We start from the raw sequence: 23,883 nt of genomic DNA, 5'->3' as shown, positions 1-23,883 counted from the left end.
TCAGTGTCAGCCCTGACAACTGGCACTTGATTCCACCCTCAGCAGTAAGTGTGATGTTCCTTGCAGGCATCAGCCCAACCATTTGGGGCAAAATTTTGGGTGTGTGGAAAAAAAATGAGCTGAAGTTTCGTTTCCCAATTGAAAGTGTTTTCTACAAGACACAAAGCACTGCTCCTAAGCTCGGATGTAGCCAGGAATTTAAATATATATGTATATATCTCCTGAAATGTAGGCATTAATAGCTCAAGAAAAAAAAAAATAAAATTATCACAACAATGGGCCCGAGCGTCTGGAAAGAAAAGTCTGTCCCAAAAATATCCCACTGATGTTTCAAAGCTTAATCATAATGATATAAGTGATTGTGATCATGGAAAAAAATTATATACCATTCTGAATACTTCAGTGATCTAAGTCTGCAAGGACTTCAGAGGCCAGGAAGACAAGTGAGATCAGCTGCTCTATACATACATGTCATGCAGAGCTGCCTGTCTTCCTCTCACTGGCCAATTCACTGGGCTCTGATTCACACTTCCATGTATTCAAACAGGGAAAGTAATTCCAGGCAGGCAGCAACACCAATTAACAGCATCACGGTTAATGAAATGCCTGCTCCAGTATTTCCCATTACTTAACTGCAGGACATATGACTAATCATACAGGTGCAGCACAAAGAAGGTATTCTATAAAGGAGGACTGAACCCCACATGTTCATCACGTTAAACGAGGCTTTGCAACCTACTCCTACTTTGTATATTTGGTGAATAAAGCTCCACTTATCAGATCAAACCATAACCTATAACGACGTCGTGCATCTGCCAACGAGGGGAAAAAAACCCCAAAGCCTTCCTCACTTCTAAGCAATTCTCTTCTTGTGGCTGGTTTTAAGCTTTGTCCAGTCTTCTCTGCCCCTCCCCCAGTTAAAACCTGTGAACTTCAAAGTGACAAAAAGCTCTGCTAAGAAGGCCATCTGCATCTGCCGTGCTGACTCAGACTGCAACAGATCTCACAAATTAAAAAGAGAAAAAAAGTGCAGCTGATTAGGGCTTTGAAGTTCCCTCAAACAGAATTTTCCCCCCCTGCATTAATTAAACCCCAAACACAGTTCTCACTTCTAAACCCGGTTAACTTGGTGCATCTGACAACATCACTAATTGTCCCAAGTGGACATGAGAGATAAGGCATCATTCTCCTTTTTCTCCTGTCATCTCCAACCAATTATATAAATTAAAATGCAGACCAGGAACAACCAGTGTAACGCTCCTGTATTCCAGAATTAAATGATTTTCATCTTATCGGGCTTCTGACTCTGTGGAGCTTATTAGATATTTCTTTATAGTAAGAGTAATTTTTCTGAATGAAACCACATAGGTACTTCTCTCCTATGTTCCTGTTATTCCACGCCCTTATTGCCCATTTCTTCACTAAATATTTGGTTCTGTAATCTAAAGTATTTGGTAACAACCGAGAAGTGCTTCTCATGATCAGTGAGTGACATTTCCAGCGGTTTCACTGATACGATTCAACACGTTTGCAGAGTTTTGGAAACTGTGGTATCATTTCACAGTTCTGCCAAAAAAAAAAAAAAAAAAAAAAAAAAAAAAAAAAAAAAAAAAAAAAAAAAAAAAAAAAGAAAAAGAAAAAAAAAGATCTTTCAAATGTGTTTTTAATTGACAGCTGAAAGGGACATCTGCAATGCGACATATGTGCATTCAGCACACACGTCAGTAAGAGCTGGCAGAAACACAGCTCCATACCTAATCAAAGCTGATCATTAAAAAAACTGGCATAAGCTATTTAGGTTTGAAGAGTCCCTAAATCAAAAATGACAAAAAAATCCTTTCCAGCTGAACACTGTCATTCTTCACACAGCAAATTCAAGGAACAATACATAATTACCTCCATTAAATTCATTAAACAGATGATTTTTTTTTTGCATGATTTGCTCAACCATGAATGTATTTTCTTGCATAATTCTGAGAAAATTTACTTATATAGTTTGACTTATTTACTGAAATGGAACTGAAGCTGCTTTCCCCTCTGTACTGATGGGGGTCTGCCTTGCTAAAGCAGGTTGGAAGCCTCAGGGCTTGACTTTTGCTAATCTTTGGGAGCTCAGTTAATAAGGCTTTCAATCAAACCAATTAAGATTGCCATCACCAGGAATGGAAAGAATAGAACTGTCAATAACCACGTTGAAAAAGCAGAAGTGCTAAAAAATATTTCTGTTCTCTCTTTGGGACAAAGCCAGATGCTGTATTTGAGATCAGACAATAATGATGTTGAAATACTTTCCATTCCAGTAACTAAGGAGGATGTTAAAACAACTGCTACTCATCTCAAACAATATTGAGTTGCCAGGTCTGGGTAACCAGTGAGTGTTTCAAAAGCACCAACTAAGGACATATCCAGATGGTTAATGTTTATTATCAATCCGTTTCAGAGCAGTGGGGAAGCCCCAGGTGACTTGAGGAATGTGAATATTATGTCAATATTGCAACAGGGTAAACAGAATGACCCAGATATGCCTGTCAGTGTTACATAAACCTGGGCAGGAGACTGGGAGGACTTGAGACGTAAAAAGAATTCTAAATAAAGGTGGTTTGGTTAATGACAATGGTGTTTCAAAGAAGGATGTGCAGGGTGATTTTCACAATAAGAAACAAGCACACGACAAATGAACAGGGTGTGCACATGCAAATTGGTCCAACCACAGCCTGATACATCTGGAGATCGAATTTAGATTTCAATCAAGCAGGTTTATTAGTTCTTGATCTTTTTTTATCATCGCTTGCCATTCAGTGCTGTTAACAATGACCTGGAAGAAAACAGAAATTGTTACTGATAAAGTCCTAGATGACAAAGCTCAAGGAAGTGCAACATGATTTGAAGAACATGTAATTGTTAAAGGATTATTTTAACTATCCAGGCAGACACAAACCCCACACGTGGCCATGCAGAGAAGCTGAAGGCCACACTTCTAGGAATGGAACATGCAAGCAGCCCTGCTTTTTGGGATAGCCAAAAATCAGTTCTTACCTAGGCCAATAGGTAGAAAAATTGAGGCATCAAAGTTGCTCTGCTGTCAGATGTTTGTTTCCATGGCATCTTTTTGCAGCCTCTACCTCCCATCCCTGCAGTCCCAGCTAACCTGGATTCCTCCCAGTTTTTCCAAGCACCTTTTGATGCTTCCCAGGCCTGCCACCAACATTTCCACCAGGCCTCCCAGGGCTCTGTTCCACCTGCCAGTCTCCCCCCATGTCCCATGTGCTCTGCTTTCAGCACTGTCACAAATTAAATCCTCTCAAAAAGCCTTGAGCCAGCCCTGAGAGCAGAGGGTGCACGTGGTGGTGCTGCCCTGGGCCCAGGAGCTGAGGCAGAATCATGGAATCACAGAATGGTTTGCCTTGAAAGGACCTTAAGGATCATTTTGTTCCACCCCCTGCCATGGGCAGGGACACCTTCCACTGTCCCAGGTTGCTCCAGCCTGGCCTTGGACACTCCCAGGGATGGGGCAGCCACAGCTTCTCTGGGCAACCTGTGCCAGGGCCTCCCCACCCTCACAGGGAAGAATTCCTTCCCAATATCCCATCTAAACCTAATCTTGGTCAGTTTGAAGCCATTTCCCCTTGTCCTGTCACTCCATGACATGAAGGAGCTGGGGGAGAGGAGGACTTTGCCAGGCAGTGACTCAGTGCAAGACCATAAGAGAGGGCACAACTCGAGTCCTTGTCCAAAGAGAGGTGTCTTGTATTTGTCTGCTGCTCCACTTTTCCAGTGCTCAGACCTCACAAAACACTTTGGAAATATGCAGATAGTTCAGGGGAGAATTACAGAAAAAGTATTAAAGGAAAATATGACTTAACTAAAAACTTAATGAGCCCCTTCAACACCAGCTCATCAAAGAGATGGTTCATCTTTGTCTGTGAGTCCCTGCATGGGAACGAGCTCCAATCATGAAAGGTCTGGTCAAAAAGGCTCCTTTCTCCAATTAGTTCATGGTGTAATTTTAATCAGACAAAAGACCTAGAGGATTAAGTCTCTCTCCCCAATTTAAGACGTGCGTCTCCAACACATACCCGTATATTTCATTTTATGTGGTCGTTTACATCATTTTATCAACTTCCTTGAGAGCAGATTCTAAAAAGCGCTAACTCAGAACCTGCAGTTTAAATTAGCAAAAAAAAAAAAAATAAATAAATTGTACAGTCAACAAAACTCTGTCAATTTGAGAGCGGGCAGGGAAATCCTCTGATAACTTTCATTCCAATATGAAGGGGGGTGTTACCGGTACTGTGATTTTCTCTAAGGTGCTAAGAGGTCTCATTCTCGGCTCGTTTACCCTGCTATTACTACTATTACGTTTGCTCTAGGTGCAATCAGGACTTTCTGAGAACAATCCCCGAGAAAGGAGGGTTTTGTTTGTTTGTTTGAGTAGTGCGGTGACTCAGAGCTCGAACAGCCAGGTGACGTGGGCATTGCACCAACCCATCCAGCCGCAGAGCTCCACTGAGCGCAGCCCCAGCTTGGATTCTTCGAGTAACCTGCAAAATCTTGATGGCAATCCCTTAAAAAGTTTCTCTTGATCTAAAAGCAATGAGAGAGATCAGCAGCAACACCTAGAAAAATCAACTTTGCCATATAAAAAATGGCTGAGTCCGTGTTTACGTTGGCTGGAAGACAAATCACACATCATTGAGCTCTCCTCTACCCACAGCAGATTAACAAATACTTTCTAATCTCACATTCTTCACATTTATACACCAGTGGCATCACTCCTGATCTATGCTGAGTGAGATCACTGCCAGGGACTTGGGTTTAGATATTTAAAATAAGCGTTGTGAGCAGCAAAAAGCCTGCAAATGTCAGCACAACTGTCATGGACCGAGTGGAAGGTCATGGCAAAGTTGTTCTCGATTTGCTCAGAGCCCAGTGACTCACAAGGTAAATAAATTCTCCCGTTTGTCTCCCCAGGTTTAGTGCAGCTCTCGATTTTTTAGCCTCGCTGCTTTACTTGAAAACAAAAAGAAACTGAAGGCGGTGAAGTTATTATTTTGTGAGCTTTGCTTTCATCCGCTGTGCCCGCTAAACCTTTCCCTTACGCAAAGAAAAAGCAGAGTTTGGTGCCGGTGCCAGGGCCAGTGCAGGGCTGTAAACAAAGTCCTTCCAGTGCCTACTGGAAGGCAGCATCCGACTGGACTCCTCGGTGAAACCTCCACATCCAGTTGTATATCCTAGAAACAAAATATTTTGTTATAGCTGTTGCTGAAATCACAAGCACATAAACTGACACAGACGCTCGGGGTGTGTTATCAAGGGAACATTCACATTCATTCTGAATTCATCAGAGTATATTTTCTTGGCTGACTCACAGCCCCATATATACGTATCGTTCGCTTACGAGCATTTTATTAGAGGAAAAGAGTTTACATTGAAAGATTACACAAGTGTGACATTACAGAGCCATGAGTCACATCTTTGTGTACGGCGTTACCATGCATTCAGTATATTGATTCTGCTCCAGTCACAGGAGTTTGGCTGCTCCTCCTGGCCAGCCTGTGAACTTTTCGAATGAAAACTATAGAAAGTTAAAGGCGAGATACTCCCGGTTTTAAAACATGTGGAGCTATTGAAAAGATCGTTTACTCAGCCCAGCGACTGAGCTTTCCAGAGATGGCTGCACGAGCCTGGGATGGGCTCTGCTGAACTGGCTCAAAATGCCCCGGGAGAAGCAAAGCCCATCAAGGGCATCCCCCTTTCCCCTCCCGGGGCACAGCAGGCATAAAAGTGAGAGCTGTTCTCCTGTGCTCCTCTGACCCCCAGCTTGCTCAGAAATCCTTTTAGAAGTGATTGCAGAGGAAATATGGAGGAGGTAAGAGGAAAGCACAGCTCTGCCTCTGAACAGGCTCTCAGAGGATCGGTCTGTCCTGGGATAGATCATCATTTTTCCCCCTTTCAGAACCGTCACTTTTGCTCTTTCACTCTTGGATGGCAGCCAAGCAGCTGTGATCCTCAAAAACGGGAGCCTGGGGCACGTTATCAGAATTTATTGGAGAATTGTTCCTTAAGACTGGCATCTGAGCCAGAGAGGCCAAGGTAAGGGAGAAGAACAGTCTTCCCTTCTGAGAAATCCAGCCCAGGACCATAAATTGGCTATGACCAGAGGAGATCACAGAAGCTACTTGCATTATTTCTCTCATAATGTCACAGGGCAACGTTGATTTTGGCAAACTTTGTGCAGCAAATGGAAACTCTGCTAGAGACCTGGACTTCCATTAAATGCAAAACTCCAGCAGAGACCGTACAAGAGTGGCATTAAACACCTTTCTATCAGCACTGAGATGTGTCTGAGACCTTTAGGGTGACCAGTGCAGTGGGCTCCTGTCACCAGCTCACCAGTTTACCCACGGGAGCAGGGCACCTGTGTCCCTGCCTGTGCTCTGGACTCCTTCCACTCCCACCCTCGTGTTCTGGGTCTGGTCCCACCCTGTACTCCAGGGATGAGGCTGGATCGTGGGGCAGCTGCTCTGAGGTGTGGGGGGATCAAACCCTTCACTCATGGTGTCTTCCTCAGCATCCCCAGGACAGGGAGCCCTCAGTGTTGCCCATCCTACAGCAGGTGCCTCACGGTGTGGTGGAGCTTGGACTCAGCAGTGTTCCCCCATTCACAGTCCTTTGGTGCCTCCAGGGCAGGAACCCCCTGTGTCCCCCCTCCCACAGCAGGTCCCCCACAGTCCCTGTCAGAGCTTGGCCCCATCAGTGTCCCCTCATGTCACAGACAGTCCCTTGTGTGTTTCGGGGCTGGGTCTCTTTGTTCCCCCATCCCACAGAGGTCCCTCACAGGGTCTCTCACACACGGTCCCTCATGAGGGAGGGTCCCTCAGTATCCCCAGGGCTGGGACCCCTCTGCGACGCCTCATCCCTCGGTGTCCCGAGGGGACGCAGAGACCGCTCGGATTCCCCCCGGCTCCCGGGGACGGGGCACACGGACCGCTCGGTTTCCCCTCTCCGGCCGCTGCCCGGGGCGGGGGTCGCGGCTCCCCGGCCGCCCCCCGGCCCTGCCGCGATCCCCGCGCCGAGGGGAGGGCGGCGAAGGGGGCCCGTCCCCGCTCGGCTCCGCTCCGCCCCGCTCGGGCTGGGACCGCCGCCGCCGCGTCCTTTTATACCGGGGCTAAATTTAGGCTGCGCCCGAGCCGCTGCCTCCCCGCCCGCCCCGTCCGGGACGCGTTTCCTCCGCTCCTGCAATTGGCCTGAGGCCGCCCGCGCCCGCGTTATAAGGTGCGGAGGGCGGCCGGCCGCGCTCGTCCCGCACCATGGCGCTCAGCGACACGGCCCTGCCCTCCTTCGCCACCTTCGCCAGCCCCTGCCGCGAGAAAGCGCTGCACGAAGTGAGTGTCCGAGCGTCCCCCCGCGCCGAGCACCGACGGCTCATCACAGGGATGGGCGGCGGAGCCGCGGCCCCGCCGCGCCCCCGGCTCTGTCCCCTCGGTCCCTCAAGGCGAACGCACCTCTTAACCTTGTCACTTTTCTCTCTCTCCCCAGAGGTGGAAATGCGAGCAGGAGGCCAAGACCCCCGCTGGCACCTGGGGCGGCCTCTCCCCGCGCAAAGAGGATGAAGATCTCAACAACGTGCTGGATTTTATCCTTTCCATGGGCAGCGATGGCTACGGCCAGGGCGCTGCCGGCGGGGACTATCCCCCCGCCCAAGGCGAGAGCGGTGGCTTTTACCAGACAAACCCATCCCCGGGATGCTACAGTGCCCTGGAGCAGGGCAGCCCCCCGCCCTACAACGCCGGCATCGTGCCGGAGATGATGCGCTCCGAGATGGACTCCAACTACTGCCCTCCCGGCAGCGTCCACGGGCGGTTCTTCGTGACACCCACCTTCGGGGGGCCGCAGTTCGTTGAGAACATTAAGCCCGAACCCGACATGGACAATTATGGACCGGTCCTGGGTCTGGTGCCCCAGGCTTGCCCAAAGATTAAGCAGGAGGGCAACGCGACCTGCATGATGGCCTACGAGCAGCCCCGGGTGGCCAGTTCCCCTCAGATCCCCGGGGCAGAGACGCCCCCGCTGAGCCCCGACGATCTCATGGTGAATGACTGCCACACGCAGATGATGTGCCCCTCGTCCGTGCCCTTCCAGCAGAGCTACCACCCGGCCTCCGGCTTCCACCACCCGCAGACCCACCTCCAGTACCAGAACACCTCCCAGTTTGGCCTTTTCGAGGACAGCCTGCCCTTACAGCCCTCGGCTCCCCGGGGCATGCTCACCCCTCCTTCCTCCCCTCTGGAGCTGCTGGACTCCAAACCAAAGCGGGGCCGTCGGTCCTGGCCGAGGAAGAGGACGGCCACTCACACGTGCACCTACGCGGGCTGCGGGAAGACCTACACCAAGAGTTCGCACCTGAAGGCCCATCTCAGGACACACACAGGTAAACAGGGCTGGTGGCTTCACCCGGGGATGCGCTGCGGGCCGGGGGGATAGCCCTGAACTAAAGAGTCTGCTTTAGAACGGGGCTTTAACTGTTAAGTCCGGGCGTGCTCACAGAGCTGTGACAGGTGGGCAGGGCTGGAACGTCCAGGTGTTTTCCTGTGCAGGTCAAAGCTTTCCCAAAGCCTTTTTCGCGGCAGGTACGGGTGGGTAAGGGAATCGCTGGAGCAGTTCTGTTTAGGTTTGAGGCACTCGGGCAGGGGTGAGCTCGGGAGGCTGCCTGGCTGCCGTGGGAGTGCCCTGCTGAGTCACCACTCTCTGCTCTCCCCACCAGGTGAGAAGCCCTACCACTGCAACTGGGAAGGCTGCGGCTGGAAGTTCGCCCGCTCCGACGAGCTCACCCGCCACTACCGCAAACACACGGGGCACCGGCCCTTCCAGTGCCACCTCTGCGACAGGGCCTTCTCCAGGTCCGACCACCTGGCCTTGCACATGAAGCGCCACATGTAGTGCCGGGGACTCCGCCCCGCCGGGGCTGTGGACGATGTTTTAACTGCTCAGGTGCAGAAGAGCGTTAAAAAACCTGTAGCTGGTACTAGGTGGGGGAGGCACCGACCGACCGACCGACCGACCGACAGACGCTCCAGGACGGACGCTGAGGGTTTGACACAAGGAGGCTTAGCCAGGAATCTCCTGCAGAGAATCTGCCGTGACTGTATCAGTGACCTGCCCGTCCCGGTCAGGAGAACAGGGGTTATTATTTATGCAGCTTCTGTGAAGGGTAAACTCCAATAAGACTCCATACAGACTGTATAGAAGAAGCTGTAAATATGTTTTGTTATTTTTTTTCCGATTCTAACCGCCCAGTCCTAAGCTTTACAAGACAATGTTTGTATGGAAACTGCCTGAAGTTGACCCTAGAAGAGATAAAATGAATGTTACTGTAGCTAACAATGTTATTTTAGATCTCAGTTGAAGGCATGGCTAAGAGAACACTCCTCTTGTTAGACTGTTTGGTTCACAGGTGCAATAATATTCTTGTTTGCCATGATCTACACTAGAAGTACAGGGCTTGATGTCTTGTAAGAAAATAACCTATTTTACTGTAATTTTTTTTATATATTGTAAATAATTTTATACAATGAGAAATATTGTATATGTAAATAGAAGACAAATGGGTATTTTGCCTATTTCTGTTTTTATAAAAACGTAATTTTTCAATGTTTGAAAACATTTCATCTTTTTAATAAAATAAGTTTTTAATTGCTGTGATTTTTATTCTCCTTTGAGATCTCCCTGTTACTTTTCCCCTGATGGCTGGACCAGCAACCACTCGGTTTTGTTTTAAATCACCAACAACTGTAAGAAGACACTTTAAAAAATCTGAGCCATGGATTTTTCTAAAACAGATAACAGAGTAAGTAATTCATTCTCAGTGGTAAATAAGATACAGTACAGTGCTTTATCAAAAACTCAAATAGGAAAGTAGATCATATTCAAAACATACTTCCTAAAAATGGTTAAGTAAGCAACACTGTAATTTCAGTCTCATTTCTAGTTTATACTAAACTATTTTAATAGCATCCTTAATGTTTTCCAGATGCAGTTATAGTTTTGCCAGCAGTGTGTGGGTTTTTACTATAAATTTAAACACTGCATTTTTGTAATTACGGAGGCTTATTTTAAGGCATTCTTATACATAAATTATCCTTGTTCTCAGGAGCTCAGTGCAGAATTCCAGTAGAACAGTGGTGGAATTCAAGCACAAATTCACTGCACAGGTTAAAATACCTTCATAACTCATTCCCCAAAACTTAAATTCACTTAATAGTTTGTAGTCCCACCTAGATTTCAGGAGTTAAGAAAGATATTAAATATTTTGGGGTTGGAGGGGGAGGAAATCAGTCAGGAATCCAGATTCTGAAAACTAATGACAAATAAACTGGATACTGCAACGGCTATAGCAGTAAATAGCTGCAAAAGCCAAATTGAGCCCCCCCAAAAGCTCTTCCCCAGCTGTAAATGAGCTCAGAAGTCCAAGGAGTAAATCTGAGCAAGTTATCTGAAACTCTGACAAGGATCCTCTGTTTTTACAGCTCGAGCTTAGTGGTGAGTTTTGATACTTGTAGGACAAAAATCACTGTTAATCAAATGTGCAGATTCAGCTTAACGTTGCAGCATTTTTTTTTCTTAACATCTGGATACATAGAACTTGATTTTAATCAAGATTGTGACATCTTTTTCTGACTTTACATGTTAGAAAATACACAAGAATGAAATCAACAGGAATACATTTAGAGTAAGTGCAAATATAGCTGTTCTTCTGTGAAAGCAAAGGCTGCAGTTGTTCATGTGGAACAGATGTATTTTGGGCTTCTAATCATTGGCATGGAAGAATGAGTTCCACATTTCACTTTTATAGCTCTTTCAAAGTGAAATATAAGGGAGCTTTAACGTTTCTTCATCAAAAACAACACTCATTTATTTGTTAGAAAAAAATAAAATTGCACAATCTGATTCCAGAAAGTGAGGATGACTTAAAGATGTTCTAAACTTGGCACATTCATTGTTGCAACAGTTCTAGGTATTTCCTTCTCTTTCCCCATAGCTGAAGATTTTCATATTTCAGCACGTCCTTCGGTGTTTATAACTTTAAGAAAACTTTTTAAATCCTTACTTTTACCTCTTGGTACTCAGCTGGCTTTCCCTCGTTCTTTTTGAAGAGCTAGAAATAGTTTTAGTCATTCCCAGGTTTCAGGGATGCAGCACAAGCTTAAACTATTCACTGCTTTGTGACACAATTAGAAGAGACACAGAGGTGTGACATCCCTGTTCCTGAGAAGAGAACGTTCCAAGGAGACCTCAGTGCCCCTTCCAGTGACTAAAGGGATTCCAGGAGGGCTGGAGAGGGACTTGGAACAAGGGATGGAGGGACAAGAGAAGGGGGAATGGCTTCAAAGTGAAAGAGGGGAAATTTCAGTGGGATATTGGGAAGGAATTCCTCCCTTTGAGGGTGGTGAGGGGCTGGGATGGAATGCCCAGAGAAGCTGTGGCTGCCCCATCCCTGGAAGTGTCCAAGGCCAGGTTGGATGGGGCTTGGAACAAACTGGGACAGTGGAAGGTGTCCCTGCCCATGGCAGGAGGTGGAACTGGATGGGATTTGAGGAGCCTTCCAACCCAAACCATTCTGGGATTCTGTGATTCCGGGGGTGGAAGGCAGCTGCAGACAGTGACCCAGCACAGAGCAGATGGTTCTGCAATGCCTGTGCAGAGATAAGTGTTACCACAGTCACCAACACTCAAAAACCCCTCGTGTGGCTCCTCTGCATCACCCACCACGGTGGGAGCTCCTCCTCCAGCACCTCGGCATGGGAGCATCCAAAGCTGCCTTGGCTCCAGTGAAGGGTCTGGCTGGGAGGGTCATCACCTCTGCTCCTCTTCTCCTGCTCACTAGAAAGTCTTCAGATAAAACACTCCTTATCTGCCTGATACTGGTACCAAATAACACCCAAACCCTGAGGAACGGTGGAGGCAACGCAAGGAGGAGCAGGTTGTGCCCTCTGAGCTTTTAGATCTGTGACTCAACTGAAAATAGGGCAAAGGTATAAATATCAAAGACCTCATATAAAAATATATAAACACAGGCCTCCGAAAGTGGGGAGGGATGGGGGACAAAACACTAATAAAAGTTCACGAGAAACTGTCATTAAAGTTAAAGGGAGGGCACATGTGATAATTGCTGTGTGGTCTTTACAGGAAACTGCAGGTTCTTGAATCTTGAGATCATCTTGTAGCAGAAAAAAAGAGATGCTGATCTCATTCTTCTCACATTCCATTATGAGTAATTGTAACTCTCTTTGTCTTTTTTCTTTTTTTTTCTTTCTTTAATTGTCTCAAATGAGTACATCCGAAGATGTAATTCCAGTAATCTCCCAAGCCTCCCCTGGTCAGCAGGAAATCACTAACGCTCCACATCTTCTAATAACAGACCATCAGGTTGTCATCTCTCAGGCAATTTTGTTCTAATTAACCAGCTGCCTCCCAGGGAGCATCCAGCCACCGCGATCCGCAGCGATCCTGGATTTGATTTTGTCATGCCAGGGAAAGGAAAAAACAACAGAGGTTGTAGTTAACCCCGATGGGAGGAAATGTAGAGTCCGTTGTAAACAAGATTTTCACACATATTCTTCTAAGATACCGCAGCGATGGGCTCACTATTGTTGCAAGATAGATTGTGAGATTAGATAGAGCTCGTTCAGTGCAGAAACGAGCAAATCCTGCACAAAGGTCCTGGTGAAAGTTTTAGCAAATATTTCTGAGCTAGGGCACCATCCCGAGGAGCCCCTGCCCAGTCAGTTCATCCACGCGGGGCTTCCGAGCGTTGTGTTCCGTTCTGCTGAGAACGGTTTGTCTCTCACCTGTCGGGAGAGTCAGTTAAACCTTAAAACCGGCCCCGGCACGGGAACTCGTCTGCAGAGACACCGTAACCCCGAAACAGCCCGAACAGCCCCGGGTTCTGTGACCCCCGAACAGCCCCGGGTTCTGTGACACACGAACAGTTCTGAACAGCCCCGGATTCTGTGACCCCCGAACAGCCCCGGGTCCTGCAATCCCAAAAGAGCCCCGGGTCCTGTAACCCCCAAGCAGCTCCGGGTCCTGTAACCCCCAGATAGTCCCGGGTTCTGTGACCCCCAAAGAGCCCGAGCAGCCCTGAGTCCTGTGACCCCCAAACAGCCCCGAATTCTGTAACCCCCAAACAGCTCCGAGTCCTGTAACCCCCAGATAGTCCCGGGTCCTGTGACCCCCAAACAGCCCCGAACAGCCTCGGGTCCTGTAACCCCCAAACAGCCCCAGGTCCTGTGACCCCCAAACAGCCCTGAACAGCCCCGGGTCCTGCCGCTGTGGGGACTTCACGGTCGTTCGGTCCGTTCAGCTCTCGAGGGCGACACAGAGCCCTGAGCACAACCAGTACAGCCCAGCACCACCCCAGCACCACCCCAGCACCCTGAAACAGCCCAGCAGCACAGCAGCAGCACAGCAGCACCCCGTGCACAACACCAACACCCTGGGAAACAGCCCAGCACTACACCAGCACCCTGTGCACAACCAGCACCACACCAGCACCTCACCAGTACCCTGGGAAACAGCCCAGTCACACCAGTACCACACCAGCACCACACCAGAACCCTGAAACAGCCCAGCACCAGCCCAGTACCCCGGGGTACAGCCCAGCACCCTGTGAGCCAGCAGGCAGGGCACTTTCAAATCCCTTTTTTTTCAACCCTAAAGTGGAAGGCTGGACTAGAAACCCTCTGGCTTTTCTGGAAGTTCACTTTAGATTCAGTTTTGCAGCTGATCATGGCTGGAGGTGTTAAGCTTTGGTGCTGGCCGTGGCTCACCTCGTGCAGGGACGAGGCATTTCAGCCCCTGTGAGCCCTTGGTTACTCACAGCCGTTTACAAACTGCCTGAAAACATTGACTGGCTCTAAACTTCAGTCCTCCATCCACAAGAAGTGCCAAAAAAAGTTTGTCCACTCTTCAAATTATAGGATCGTGTGGTTCTGTGGTTTTCTGTGGTAGAAGCTCTGTGGTTTCTAAAGCTATTTTGTGCACCTCTAACACAGAGTAGCTGTTAGGCTTTGCTCAAATTGAATTTTCAAAGCCAGAATCCCAAGCTCTAGCAATTTCTTCTGCTATATTTAAATGAAACAACTACAACAAAGTCATGTAGCCACTGCTATAGCAACTAGCAGTGTTGGGGGGAAACAGAGAGAGAAAAATTCAGTCCAAACCCCCCATAATTTAGCAGGGAGAAAGCTGTCCCCATTGCTACCATCAGAAACCTACTTGGTGGCACCTACAAACCTTAAAATTCCTTCTTGTCCTTGAAGCAGCTGTTCTCAGCTGGGTCTGCCACAGGCCCCACCTGCCCAGGACATGTCCTGGGGGCCAGGAGTGGAGCAGGCAGAGCTCCTGAACTCTGGCCCTGCAGCAGCTCCTCTGCCATGGCCCAGGATTCGGCACAAACAGGATTCCCATGGATTTGGAGAGTAGGGAATGGGTTTACAAGCCAAACACCAGTAACCTACAGCACGTGGCCATGCTCAGTTCACAGGGCCTGGAGGTAACTAGCTCAACTTATTGATTCCCAGAGACTCCTTAAAGCTCTGTATGGTTTGATCCCACAAATCCCAGCTGAGACTGGGAACAGCCTCTGCCATAAACCAGCACCCTCCACTTTCAGCACACAGAGGGTGTAGGGATTCCTCCTAAACTTCTTAGGCAGAAAATCTGTTTGATTTAATCTTTTGAGGTCTGACATTTCAGCCACAATTATTTGATCTCACAATATTTAGTGCAGACACAATAAAGGAGCCATAAGCACCTGCTTTATGGAATGAAGAAGGATTAACTTTCCCAAAACCTCCTTTCCAAGCACAAGGAGAGCTGGAGCAATGAAGTTTTCATTTACTCTCTCACCACCCTTAGCATTAGTTACCTGCTCCTTTGCCTCCTCCCATTATAATTCTTTTTAGCAAATCAGAACTTTTCTGCCCCTTTTTGGTCCTGAACACGGACACTGCAGGTGAACTTACCTGGTACAGGTTTCTAATTAGATAGGGTATTCCTCTAAATCACTTTTACTGTGGTTTCTTGCACTTCTTACAGCTCAGAGCATTCCTGGAATTCTGACATATCATTATGTCACCAGGAGATATTTGGAATATCACATTGGACAGGATCCTCTGTGAAATTTAATATATTTTGTTAGTGAGAAGCTACTGAGCCTGAGGCTTAAACACAAAACAAAACACACAGAAAAATATCCTCAAATCCCAACAACCACTTTTTTTACAGCCTGTGCACGATGACAGCACAAGTGGGGTTTGATATCTTAATGATTTTATATTATATTGCAAAATAAGGGATATAGGAAGCCTGGGTGTCCTTCCTGTGGGTGCAAGGGTTGGTCAGAGAGTATAGGACTCTGTCATTCTGAAAACTGTGATCAAGGACATTTATGGGAAGTTAAACAGCAGGAATATATGATGTTTGCTGTTGCAGAGTGTGACGAGATCTCATCAATAAGGAAGGCTCCAGCAACTGCAAGAGACGCTGCATCAGCACCAATAAAAAGTCTTAATTGTTGTCATTACATTAAAAAAAAAAGTCAACCAGACAGGAGGGAAAAGGTACTTAGAGTGACTGCACTGATAGTCACCTCCAGCAGACGGGGATTCAGCAATTCCCGAGATAAACCTGGTGGCAATTCCAGCACAGCTCCAGGAGCTCCGAGTTCCACCAGGAGAGCTGGGCCTGGGGCGTGTTCAGGAACACTCAGCAAATGGCACAATTGTGTTTAACAGCTGGGCTCAGAGCTTGGAGAGCCTTTAGGTTCAAGTTTCCACTTGTAAATGTTTTTCCTGAGCAGGATGGAGAGAAATCCCTTCCCAGGGTACAGGGGGGGCCTTTAGGATTAAGCACGGACAAGGAGGATTTGGGAAGTATTTGGGAAAGCCTAAGGATGAGAACACTGTGCAAGTCAGACCCCAAAAATCTGAGTGGGAGCAAAACATGGGCCGTGATTTCATAAGAGATGATCTAATTGTAAACCTGTGCCAGGTAAATTCACCTGCAGTTCCCGTGTTCAGGAATTTATGCTCACCAAAAAGGGGCAGAAAAGTTCTGATTTGCTAAAAAGAATTATAATGGGAGCAGGTAAAGGAGCAGGTAACTAATGCTAAGGGTGATGAGAGAGCAAATGAAAACTTCATTGCTCCTGCTCTCCTTGTGCTTGGAAAGGAGGTCTCAGGAAAGTTAATCCATGTTCATTTTATTTTATAAGGACGGGAGGAACTGGGTTGGGAGTCGTGCCTGTGTGTGACACAACGCAGCCAAATCCTGGCTCCAGAATGTCAACACTCCAAAAATATTGCTGGAGACCAACCTGCCTTGGCAACCTGCTGGAACCAGCCCAGCTGGTGCTCCCCTGGTGCAGGAGCAGAGTCAGTAAACAGCGGGAGCACAGTGAGTCAAAGTGAGTAACGTGGAAAGGGTCGAGAGTGAGGTGTGTTTTTCCAGGCAGGCAGTCCATGGTGATCTCTCCAACCCCTCCCAGTGTAAATTTTCTGGATGTTCAGCGTTGCCACACACAAATTGTTTTGGGAAGGGCGCGGCGCCGGGTTTTGTGACTGCGCTGCTCCAACGCGGCCAGAACAGGGGAGAGAGGGAAGGACAGGAGGGAAAACAGCACAGAAAAGATCCCACACAGAGAATCCAGTGGTTGCTCAAAGGGAGATTCATGAATTTGACACAAAAACTTGTGGAAGTGTGGATTTAAAAAAAAAAAAAAAAAGTAAAGAACGATCACCGAAGTCTCAGAGCTCCAAAAAGTAACTTTTCATTTATTATATTAAACAATAACAATTCTCTTATTATATTAAACAATAAACACATGAGATGGGTTAAAATTAAAATACCTTTCAATTTGTTATGATATTTGAAAGATAAATATAGCTACAACAATGTACATATTTGGAGATATTAGTCAAATTTAGGTCAACATTGCAGCTTTCACTTTGTGTTTCCACCTTTTTTAGGTCAGACTGGAGAATATTAAAAGGGACACCAGAAGAGGACTCTGTAATTGTAACAGCAGGAGGAACCACAGTCACTGTGAGTTTTCCTTTAGAAGTTAAACTTAAAGGGGAAGGCAGAAGTTGGAAAAATGAAAATTCCATTTTATAACAAATTAGCCTTTATTTATAAAACTTTCAAGTAAAAAGAGCAGTATATCAACTGATCAAGCAGGTGTGTCAATGAATAACAGTTAACATATTTACTCTAAAAATAAATCTGTGATTCCACCACATTCCAAGCAAAATTCCTTTCTAAGAAAAGATGGGTGTTGTGAAGTGTAAAGAGATGCAATGGTTGACACACACCAAAAACTTGGCTGTTCCACTAGTGTAGGAACACAATTGAATTAGATCATTAATAGCACAGATCAATTCACTTCAACAGAGTTCCAGCTCTAAACAAGGATTAAACAGAAATGAAATTCCTGAGAGGGAGGAAAAAAAAATGCAGAAGAAAGGAGAAATCAAACTCTTACACGAGGGAAAGCAACAACTCTACTTGGACCAAAACTCCTTGGGCCACAGTTCTACAGAATAAATATTCTTCTCAATGGAGAAACACTAAAGAAGAAATAGTAACCCCAAAAGGATTATAAGAAGAATCCAAGAAAAGTGCATTATCGTTGAGCATAAGATGACAAAATAACTTCTACAAAATTTCTGCCACCAGATTTCACAGACAGGAATTTAAAATAAAATAAAATAATAATAAAAAAAAAAGGGTTACACAGACACAGCTTGGAATTTCCTACACTTTGAGGGCACAGTACATGGAATAAAATCCAGGGAGGACTGATGGCCCTCACAGGGCAGAGGTTCCACGAGGAAAAAATGTGCCTGTATAAAAATACTTCATCCAGCACTACTGTGGAAGGAGGATTTTCATGAGCATCTGGTTTTATTGCAGGATGACTGGGAGGTTTTACAAGGAGACAGTTGGAAGGTGACTGAGGGAAATGTGAGCACACAGGGCTGGGAGGGCTCGGGTGGGAGCTCAGGACCTGTGTCCTACGTGCATGTGCAGGCCCAGGTGGGTAATTGTCTGTCTGTCCTGTTTAACTGTTGTGCCTCAGTGTTCTGTGCAATCCAGGCCTTCCCATGAGTCATCCCAGTGATGATATTCCCTATAAAACACACGTGTGCCACCATAAAACCTGCTCAGTTCTCAGTGATTGCTCAAGGTACCACGAGTCTAATTCCATTTATCTTTAGTTAGAAGGTAGAATCACCTCCACTCTTTCCCCAAAGCCAAGAATGCAATGGGTAATCCTTCCTGAAGTGGAAATGGAGGAAAAACAGAGTTGGAATCCAGATGACAATTATGTGCAACCAACTGAACTGGAATGAAGCAAGAAAAACATGTTTTTCACCTCTGCCTGTGACTGTCTGGGGGATGTGTGTGTGTATGGGAACAGCTCCTTAAAAATAGTTTTTTGAAAAGGAAAAAAAAAAAGGAAAGAGAGAAGTGAAACTACAAGCAAATGGAGGAGAAAACTCACTGCCTCAGCCCAGAGAAAAAAGAAAAGATGACATGAGCATCACATGTGAGATCAGCAGTTGAGCCCAGATTCCACAAGACACTTTAAAAACTCCAAAGAATGTGAAATCACATCCAGTGCAGATGATTCCTACTTTCTGCCAGGTTTCTCCTACACTTGGCACAGCTAATAAACACAGTTTTTCATGCCAATGAAAGAAATATCGAAACAAAATCGATTAAAAATAATTTCTCCTGTTTTTTTTTTCCTTTCTTTCTTTCACCAGAACTTTGAAATTCTCAGAGCCACGAGCTAACCTGTGTTTCTGTACAAATTCCATTTCTGTACCCATCCCTGGTTACAGAATCCACACACACACACACACAACTTCAATATGTAGAATATATCTGCATATTCCACATATTCATTGTATATACACAGTTTATGTACAGCACAAAGAACTATTTACTGGACAGAGCATGTGGACATGTGGAGTATATACACACACTATTATTACATTATACAATACACTATATATATATATACACATAGACACAGATAATATGGGTCTCACTGTACACTGTATATGCACTGGGGATGCTCACATTTGCCAGCTCTTGCATTGTACATATTTTCTCTGCTCAAATAGCAACAGGCCTGTTTGTGCTTTAGATTTCACTGTTCTGGAGGAAGAAGACCAATGTCTTGCACTAAAGTTTTGCCTTAAAGGACAAGTGCAGGTATTGTACAAACACCGAGTTACAGCAGAGGGAAACACAGTGGGGAATCTTCCTTTTTATGTGGAAAACTGTATTAAATACCAAGGGGAGAAATCACAGCTAAGTTTTCTTCTACTGCAGTGCCAACATTTTGAATCAAGAGTGTTTCAGTAAACTTAAGGTTCCTAAATCTAATACACTGTGCATAGAGAACATGTTCTGTCCTGGTTCATTGATCTGCAGTTACTGTCCAAGCAAATATGAGGAAGAGTCAATAAGGAAATAGGAAAATGAGCCCTAATACTACATGGAATGCTGGATTAATTCACATTTCTGCCTTCCTGCTGAAAATCTTGAAAACACCAGCCCATTGCCTTAGAAGAATTATAAATTACAGTATTTTAGAGCCCTGACAAAGCAGCAGGAAGTCTTGTTATGGTGCACAACTGAAAATTAATCAAGCTATTAAGTCATCCACCCTGTCCCACTGGAGTGACACCATCCCAGCAGAGCTCCAGGAGTGGGTTTCCTTTCTCAAAGGGGGTTTTACTGTAGCAAAAGAGACCCCACAAGGACTCAGGCCCGAGTGAGAAGGAGAATCTTACACATGGATAGTTTGTTTAACTTCCCTGGGAATCCTGCAGCCACTTGCTTTTGAAAATTGCTCTTTTTATCTCATGTTAGTTACAAGCAGACCCAAGTTTGCTCTCAGAGACTTCAAGTCCTGCACACCAAAAGAGAATTTTTCAACATTTTAGTATGTTTGATCATTTAATCCTACATATTTTAGAGAAAAATTACCACAATGGGAAGGGATTTCAAATCAGATTCTGTAAAATTAGAAATGCATCCCAGAGGGGCCATTAAAGGACAGTATTAAAGATGATTACATGGTTGGTTTTGATATTAGAAATACATCTTCTCCCCCTGTGAGGGGAATTAAAGATTCACATTATTTGTAGTACCATTAGCACAGGAGACACACAGCAAAGAGGGAATTGTGACTCCTAAAAACAACATCCCAAAGGTGGCTGGATGGGTGTGTTTGCACACTCACCCACCACCCCAAAGCCTGAGACCACAAATGCCACATCTTGGCTGCATTTCAGAGCTGAAAACTACCCAGATGCTTAAAATGATCCAATCTGATTCTTATCTCTGCATCAGGAAAGCATCCAGAATAAGGCAATCACAACACAGCAGGGAGAGGTTGTTTGCATCCACTGAACAGGCACTATTGTTGTAACATGAAAATAAAGGGAACTGAAGCAAGGACATAAAAACCAGAAATGCATTAAAGGTGATGAAGGAATACCACATTAAAACAAACAAACAAGCAAAAAAACCCCAAAAAACTGAGAAAATGTTGTAAGATAAGGGCTGCATCACTAAACCCCCAGAATGTTAAGCTTTGTATTCCCACAGGGCAGGAATTAAGACTGAGGACACGTAAAAATGTTGTGGTAGGTTCCCTACTCTATGAGACAGAAAAGTCCAAGGCAAAGACAACTGTAGCTTTAGAATTCCTGTAATCAGAAAAGGCATTTTTAGTAAGTAAAGAATTCACAGCCTTATTTTTTTGTATGACCTGTCAGACACGTGCTGTGCTGCCCTTTCCAGGTGGAAGCAGTCAGTGCATAGAAAACCTGTCCCTACCTGCTCTGGGGGCTGCAAACTGGATTTCAGAGCCAACCCAGACCACCAGTGCTGCCAGAACTTATGTGTGAATACGTATTTGGCAAATAAAAACTGATTCAGCTAACCCAGGTTTGATCTGTAACCCCACAGGACTGGTGGAATTAAAGAAGCAGAGGTAGGGACACAGCTGTGCTGGTTGGAGTAAATGAGGGTTGTAGGGATGGACACTCCTCAATCTCAGCCATTTTTCCATTGCTTGATTTCCTGATTTCACATGAAAGCAGCACCCAAACGTGTATCACCACCCTTTGCTTATGATACAGCAAAATTTTACTTCATAATTTAACTGCCAAATGATTTGTCCAATTTACTGCAGCTGAACGAACTCCCTCTTTTACCACGTCACGTACAATTATTAAAACTCAACGCAAACAAATGTTTAAATTAGAACCACTCATTCATAAAGGCTTCAAGTCTTTTACACAGTTCACTGTTTGTATCCATCATATATAAACTGCTAGATTCTTTTGTAAAAGCCACATCTTCTGGATTAAAAGGGACCATCTAATAATGAATTTATGCTTTGACACAGATGATGCAGGTGACAAACTGATTAGGCTACCATGAATTATTAAATAAACGTAACAAGTGAAAGCTAATTCTGTAAATATTCTCTTCTTTATGACATTTTCTTTGAAGTTCATCCTGCAGCCTCCAAACCCCCAATGGAATCCAGGTTATAAAAAGCCAGGTTCACACGTTGCAGTTTCCTAATGTGCAACATTTGTCTTCCAGAGAAAAGAAAACTTTCAGTATCTCAGGATTATACGTTACATTTCTTACAAGCAATAAATTTTTATCTAGAACATATAATACAGCTTATTACAGTGTTTCCTGCAGATTATGCACTTGAGAGAAGCCACACAGAGCCCGGGCGGACGCCCCCAGCCAGGTCTTGTTTAAATCTGAAGGTGACTAAAATTATTTTCACAACAGAAACCAAGGGTTTAGTATTTTTACCAAAAGCCATTTTCCAAGGTTTCTCTTGGATGGGGTGGAGCCCAAGCCCCTCTTTAGGAGTTTGGCATGTCAGCCTTACTGAGGGCAATGGCCAACTCGAGGTCTTCTTGTTCTTGTCTCCGCAACCGGGCCAGTCTTTCTTGCTCTGCTTTCTCACTCTCCCTCTTGGCCCAGGCCAGCTGCTGCTCCTCATTTCCAAACTAAAAAAAAAAAAAAAAGGAAAATGGAAAAGAAATTAATAAATTTGCCAACCAGCCAGAAGAAATTATGTGAAAAAAAACACAATGAATCTGACTCGTTAAATTCACGGGTCGAGCACACCGAGCTGTCTCAGGGCAGTTCTTCTGGATTAAGGTAAAAATCCACTCACTAATTTCCTCACTTTAATTTATTTCCTTAATTTTCTTCTGCCTTCACTTCCTCCTTTAATTTATTTCCTTAATTTCTTCCTCCTCCCAGCAGGAAGCTAAGCCATGTGGGCTGCACATCCCTGTATCCACGGCTCAGGTGGGTCTGAAAACAGCCACTGGAGCCAAAGAAAAACTCCACAGACACAAAAAAAAAAACAAGCAAAGTTAGTGGCTTGGGAGCACAGCAACTACAGCCATTTTTAAGGATAGGAAATAGCTGGTGGAACCAAGAGTTGTTTACTCCTGTGCAACTCCACTGCAGAGTTTTATTGTGGTGGCTCCTGCTGAGGGTGAGGGGTCTGAGCAGTGATTTTGACATGTGAGAGGCTTCCTGACCAAAGCAAAAGTTACAGAAAGTGCTTCTGTTACTGTTCATAAATTACACACAGAGTTTTTCCAGTAAGAAATAATGTGGGAGAATCCAATTTCCTTCAGCAGAGAACACTAAGGAAATATCCCACATTATAACATTCAGCTCCTGAGCCCGTTTGGGCTCCCCAAAACACATTTAAATACAGTGCAGCCAAACTAGTCCAAAATTATATTCCAGTATTTACCACTGAAAGATGGAAAAGTTTGAACTTTTTTTGCACAAAATCTACAGCTATTTTATTGACACCATAACAATTTTAAGCTCAAATATAATCTGCTCCTGTTTAATTTTAGCAGTTGCTGAGGAGGCCGATGGGAACAGCTGCATGCAAATGTCTGCATTAGAGCCACTTCTAAAATCTGCTTTGTGTTGGATTTTTTTTTTTTGGTGCAGGAAAACATATTATTTGGGTTTTTTTTTTTTGTGAGGAGAAAAATTTCAGCTGGATGTATAGTGCAAAAATTCCTGGTGGGCCGGGACACAGCGAGTGAGCACAGCCCACGGTGCCACCAGGAGCTGGCACAGCCTAAAACATCAAACTGAGTATTAAAAATGCAACTTTCACTGCTAGACCTTGTTTAGCTGCATATACACAATGTGATGGTCCCACCCCTGCCTCTTCCACGCTGCACTGTATCTGTAATTTTTTATTTTTTTAGGTATTTTTTAGGTATTTTTAAATAAATCCGCCTATTTGAATTTCTGTCAACCCAAGTCCAATTCTCCTTTAGTTAAATTATGCTCATCATTCCTCATTTTTTTATGCTCATCATTCCTCATTTTATTTCTCTCGAGATGGTTTTTCAGATGATTTGATGCAAAGAAAAAAATTACACTCCTTCATGTAACACCTCTGCTTTCATCACCATCAAAATTTAGAGGGGGACCTTTGCATTCTATGTTAGTGAAATACAACAAAAGTGTCACACATTTTGACATTTTCTTTTTAAAATGAAGAAAAACTACTATCATTTCTCATTTAAATAACATCAGCTGACAGGTAAGATTGAAAAGCTCACTAAGATTTTAAATAGATGATTTTTTTTCAAGGTAAAGATGGAAAATGGAAGCAGGAATTCTGTGCTTATTCCAAGAATTCAGGCAGATCCTTAAGCTGGGATGGAGAATGAACAGTTACTATTTCCAGAAATACAAGAAGCTTTGGTCAAACCATCT

General features: G+C 45.0%; 2 protein-coding genes and 1 long non-coding RNA gene across 6 annotated transcripts in view; 2 read left to right on the top strand and 1 right to left on the bottom strand.

Annotated features, from left to right (window-relative positions):
• Positions 1-7,286: 7,286 nt before the first annotated feature.
• Positions 7,287-9,702, top strand: KLF2 (Kruppel like factor 2). The gene is made up of 3 exons (XM_027724562.2): positions 7,287-7,385; positions 7,540-8,431; positions 8,765-9,702. The coding sequence occupies exons 1-3, from the start codon at positions 7,311-7,313 to the stop codon at positions 8,938-8,940; spliced, it is 1,143 nt and encodes a 380-aa protein (XP_027580363.1). The 5' UTR covers positions 7,287-7,310; the 3' UTR covers positions 8,941-9,702.
• A 3,454-nt stretch (positions 9,703-13,156) lies between these two features.
• LOC120323547 lies at positions 13,157-19,138 on the top strand. The gene is made up of 3 exons (XR_005564091.1): positions 13,157-14,554; positions 16,277-16,468; positions 17,031-19,138. It is a non-coding gene; the product is annotated as an uncharacterized LOC120323547 (long non-coding RNA).
• Positions 16,816-23,883, bottom strand: part of EPS15L1 (epidermal growth factor receptor pathway substrate 15 like 1) — a 49,683-nt gene continuing 42,615 nt past the window's right edge. For 3 of the 4 annotated variants that reach the window (XM_027724484.2, XM_027724485.2, XM_027724488.2), the window contains one exon: positions 16,816-22,124. In XM_027724484.2, coding sequence (XP_027580285.1) covers positions 21,978-22,124 — 147 coding nt within the window. In that variant the 3' untranslated portion in view covers positions 16,816-21,977. The remainder of the gene's footprint in view (positions 22,125-23,883) is intronic. The other variant, XM_027724487.2, reaches the window with a different exon arrangement.

Source organism: Pipra filicauda, unplaced genomic scaffold (assembly GCF_003945595.2).
Source record: "Pipra filicauda isolate LSUMZ 115617 unplaced genomic scaffold, ASM394559v2 scaffold285_size1263560_pilon, whole genome shotgun sequence".
In the NCBI taxonomy this organism is placed as follows: Eukaryota; Metazoa; Chordata; class Aves; order Passeriformes; family Pipridae; genus Pipra; species Pipra filicauda.
This window is presented reverse-complemented; position numbering and strand designations above follow the sequence as displayed.